The sequence below is a fragment of the Lynx canadensis genome, chromosome B4 (assembly GCF_007474595.2).
Source record: "Lynx canadensis isolate LIC74 chromosome B4, mLynCan4.pri.v2, whole genome shotgun sequence".
Classification (NCBI taxonomy): Eukaryota; Metazoa; Chordata; class Mammalia; order Carnivora; family Felidae; genus Lynx; species Lynx canadensis.
Window position 1 is genome coordinate 29,102,467 of NC_044309.1, and position 4,849 is coordinate 29,107,315.

At 38.5% G+C, this 4,849-nt stretch overlaps 1 protein-coding gene across 1 annotated transcript; it reads left to right on the top strand.

Moving 5' to 3' along the window:
- Positions 1-1,792: 1,792 nt before the first annotated feature.
- On the top strand, positions 1,793-2,457 carry LOC115518308 (transcription factor BTF3-like). Its single transcript, XM_032593717.1, has one exon. The coding sequence runs from the start codon at positions 1,799-1,801 to the stop codon at positions 2,318-2,320; it is 522 nt and encodes a 173-aa protein (XP_032449608.1). The 5' UTR covers positions 1,793-1,798; the 3' UTR covers positions 2,321-2,457.
- Positions 2,458-4,849: the final 2,392 nt, after the last annotated feature.

The following is a 4,849-nucleotide window of genomic DNA, read 5'->3' on the forward strand; positions in this document are numbered from 1 at the left end:
TTCACTCTAATTTTACCATGACCTAAGAATACTCATTTGTACACGATTAAGATCTTTTTTCTTCTAATTTTAAACTCTCTGAATGTCCTACATTGGTTTTATAGATCAAGTACTTTATTATTTCCACAAAATTTTTAACACTACACAAACATAAGATTGGGTTTTACTAAATGAGATTTAATAATTATATCTTCTTTACTTTTTGCCTTTCACAAATTCAGCCCCAAAATTCATAATAATCAACCTATTAGGATGTCATTTATGCCTTATGCATCAAATTTCTTGGAATGGCCAATAAGTAACACAAAGATTTGCTGCTTTACTTTAGAAAAGGGTGGATCATTTTAAGAATTTCTTCCACGTTCTAATCTGATGAGGAAAGAGGGAGTATTTCTTCCTAGAAGTGAAGCCTCTTTGGTTTTTATAACTTTTAGCTTTGAAAGTACAATCTTCTACATATAGTATAATTTATCCACAAATGTAATACTTTGCATTTGTCCTCACTAAAGATAGACTGTTACTTAAAAATATGGCCTTTAACTTTGTAGCAACGTGGATGGAACTGGAGAGTGTGATGCTAAGTGAAATAAGTCACACAGAGAAAGACAGATACCATATGTTTTCACTCTTATGTGGATCCTGAGAAACTTAACAGAAACCCATGGGGGAGGGGAAGGAAAAAAAAAAAAGAGGTTAGAGTGGGAGAGAACCAAAGTATAAGAGACTCTTAAAAACTGAGAACAAACTGAGGGTTGATGGGGGGTGGGAAGGAGGGGAGGGTATGATGGGTATTGAAGAGGGCACCTTTCGGGATGAACACTGGGTGTTGTATGGAAACCAATTTGACAATAAATTTCATATATTGAAAAAAAAATATGGCCTTTAATTACATATGTGGACTCAGGAATTAAAATGATTTGGAGTTAATTTCACTTGAGATAGATAGGTTGCTTTCTCATCTGTAAATTGTGGAGTGGGGGTTTGAGAGTGTGCTATTTACTCGAGACCACATAGTTAATAGTAGCAGAACCTGTACAGCCATACCCAGTGGCCTTGGTTATGAGGATTGCGTGAGATAATGTGAAGTGCTTAGAGCAGTGCTGGCACTTGGTAAGTGTTCAATAACTGTTTGGAATTCACCCCGAGGACATTAAATATAGTGAGGTTTGAGTTTTCGAAAGAATGCTCTGGCAACAGAACGAGATGGGCAAAGGTTTAGAATTAAGACTGGAAGCAGGGAGAGCAGTTAGGGAACCACAGCAGTAGTTCAGAAGAGATTATGGTGGTCTGAACACATGTGGCAATGATGCAGATGGAGAGAAGTATACCAATTCAATACATAGAGGAATTTTTAATTTTTTAAGTTTATTTATTTGAGAGAGACAGAGAGAGCGAGCAAGGGAGGGGCAGAGAGGGAGTGAGACAGAATCCCAAGCAGACTCGTGCTGTCAGCACATAGCCTGATGAGGGGCTTGAACCCACGAACTGTGAGATCATGATCTGAGCCGAAACCAAGAGTGGGATGCTTAACCGACTGAGCCACCCAGGTGCCTCACAGAGGAATTAAAAAAAAAAAAAATCATTTTTGCCTTATGAATGTGGGAGGTTAGGTAGGAGGGGAAAAAATGAGCATGATTCAGGTTTCTTGCTCAGTGAGATGGGTAAATAGTGGTGCCCTTTAGAGAACACTAGAGCTGCCATCTTGTTTCCCCGCCGTGTGTGCACCTAATCTCAGATGGTCCACCCGAGACCCCCTGAGCGCCAACCCTAGTCCCAGGCGCATTTCCTCTCCAACAAGATGAAAGCGACTATCATGAACCAGGAGAAACTCGTCGTCGAACTGCAAGCACAAGTGCGCATTGGTGGGAAAGGAACTGCTCGCCGAAAAAAGGTGGCTCATCGAACAGCTATAGCAGATGACAAAAAACTTCAGGTCTCCTTAAAGAAGTTAGGGGTAAACAATATCTCTGGTATTGAAGGAGTGACTATGTCCACAAACCAAGGAACAGTGATCCACTTTAACAACCGTAAAGTTCAGGCATCCCTGGCAGCGAACCCTTTCACCATTACAGGCCATGCTGAGAGGAAGCATCTGACAGAAATGCTACTCAGTATCTTAAACCAACTTGGTGCAGACAGTCTGACTAGTTTAAGAAGGCTGCCTGAAGTTCTGCCCAAACAATCTGTGGATGGAAAGGCACCACTTGCTACCAGAGAGGATGATGATGATGAAGTTCCAGATTTTGTGGAGAATTTTGATGAAGCTTCCAAGAAGGAAGCAAACAGAATTGAATCAACTTCTGAAGAAGATAAAGCTTGAAGAAGTTACTGGGAGCTGCTATTTTATATTATGACTGCTTTTTAAAAATTTTGTTCATGGATCTGATAAAATCTAGATCTCTAATATTTTTAAGCCCCAGCCCCTTGGACACTGCAGCTCTTTTCAGTTTTTGCTTATACACAATTCATTCTTTGCAGCTAATTAAGCTGAAGAAGTCTGGGAATCAGTTTGAAACAACATTAAAAAAAAAAGAACGCTAGAGAAGAACCAAATTGCACATGTGGCTTCTTTATGGGGTGAAGGGGAAGAGAAAAGATGACTTTAATGTAGAACAAATTGAGTTTGAAATGTGTTACTTACATCCAAGTGGAAACGATCACACTACATATATATGGAACATCACTGTCTAATAAGAACTTTCTGCAGTGATATAAATGTCCTAGATTTGTTCTATCAAATATGGTGGCTACTATGACAAATGGCTTTTGAAGATTATTAAAATGGCTAGTCTAAGGAGCTGAATCTTTCATTTTAATTAATTTACATTTAAGTTGTCATGTGGCTGGTAGTTAGCATATTGAACTGCAGAGGCTTAGATTTTAGAGTCAAGAGCTCAAGTGATAAATAATAAAATCTGATGAGTAAAATCATATTAGTCTAAGGGAAATTAGAGATGGTTTTATGCTGGCTATCTTGGAATAAAGATTTATATTAGAGAATTCCTAGTTTGACCATAACAGCATATCAATTTTATTGCATACATTAAACCTGTTGTGAACTTTTTAGCTGATTTCTAAGCCCAGTCAATACCTTAAATCACTCACTGTAAACTTAAGTAGTTCTTCCTCTAATCATAAATATTTCCCCAGAATCAGATGTGTGTGTGGGTGGGTGAGGTAGGGAGGCTCTCTTGTTTTTAGAATTTCAAAATTTGGTGAACAAAATCAGTGTTCACTCTCTGTATATCCCTTACAAGACTTTGGTCATAGCTTGTTTCATCTTTCCAGAGTAGAGACCAAATGTTTTTAGTCTATTCACAATTCTCTTATATCCATGATCATTCTGGTTGCTTTTTCTGTAAACTTAAGAATTTTTTTCTTGAGGTAGACAAATCAGAATTAAAACAATGAATTCTAGCTACTTACACCAATGGCTTGTTACAAGGGTAATTAAAACAATAAATTCTAGCTACTTACAACAATGGCTTGTTACAAGGGTAAACTTTGTTTTGCTTTTTTACTACCCTTTGGCTGGATATCTGGAGCCACAGAAGTATCATGGTATAGTGGGTTGAATAGTGACCTCAAATGTATGTCCAAGTCCTAATTCCCAGAACCTGTGAATATTACCTTATATGGCAAAAGATGTGATTAGATTGAGGGTCTTGAAGGGTTTATCCGGGATTATGTGGGTGGGCTCTAGAAGCAACTGCATGTGTACAATAAAACGAAGACAGAGGGAGTTTTCAGACACACTGAGAGAAGGCAATGTGAACAGAGATGGACAGAGTTTGGACTGCTGCCACCATGCACCAAGGAATGCCAGCCAGGCAGCCATCAGAAGCTGGATGGCACGAGAAATGGATTCTCCCCAAAGAGCATCCAAAGGCAGAGCGCTGCTGACAGCTTGATTTCAGCTCAGCAAAAACTTACTCTGGACTTCTGGCCTTCAGAATTATGGGAGAATAAATTTCTGTTGTTTTAAAGCCATCATTTGGTAATTTATTATTGCAGCCACAGGTAACTAATACAGGTGGTCAGAAATGAAGTCTTCAGTAGAGACTAATGCTCTGTAATACTAATAGTCCTACATACTAACCCGTTTTTGTTTCATAGGACTACAAAAGTAGGGCAGATTATTCTCTAAGACTGGATTCTCTTTCGAAATGCATGGTTATACATTTGCCTATGTGAAACTCTTGTGTGTGTGTGTGTGTGTGTGTGTGTGCCTAATTTGTTCAGAATATACCCTCGTGAAAAAATAAGAAATTGTCATTTGGTTCTTCCAATGATGTTTTCCACAGGTAATTTCCAAAGCTAGATAAATGTTGTATTTAAAAAAAAAATTTTTTTTTTCAACGTTTATTTATTTTTGGGACAGAGAGAGACAGAGCATGAACGGGGGAGGGGCAGAGAGAGAGGGAGACACAGAATCGGAAACAGGCTCCAGGCTCTGAGCCATCAGCCCAGAGCCCGACGCGGGGCTCGAACTCACGGACCGCGAGATCGTGACCTGGTTGAAGTCGGACGCTTAACCGACTGCGCCACCCAGGCGCCCCAAATGTTGTATTTTTAAAAATCTCAAGATGACTCCTTAGACATTTTTATTTAATATTGATTTTAATATCATGTTTAATTTTGCCTAGCCTTTTATTCAATGTATACCCTATGAGAATGTCATTGCTGTGTCACCAACCATAATGCCTGGCACAGTTAATAAATACTTGTTGAATCAATGTGCTATCTGTGTATATCTCTATTGCTGCTTTTTTCAAACTTTTTAAAAACAGCAGAATCATTTTAAAGAATTTATATTTTATAAAGAACATCAATATATAAAATAGATACA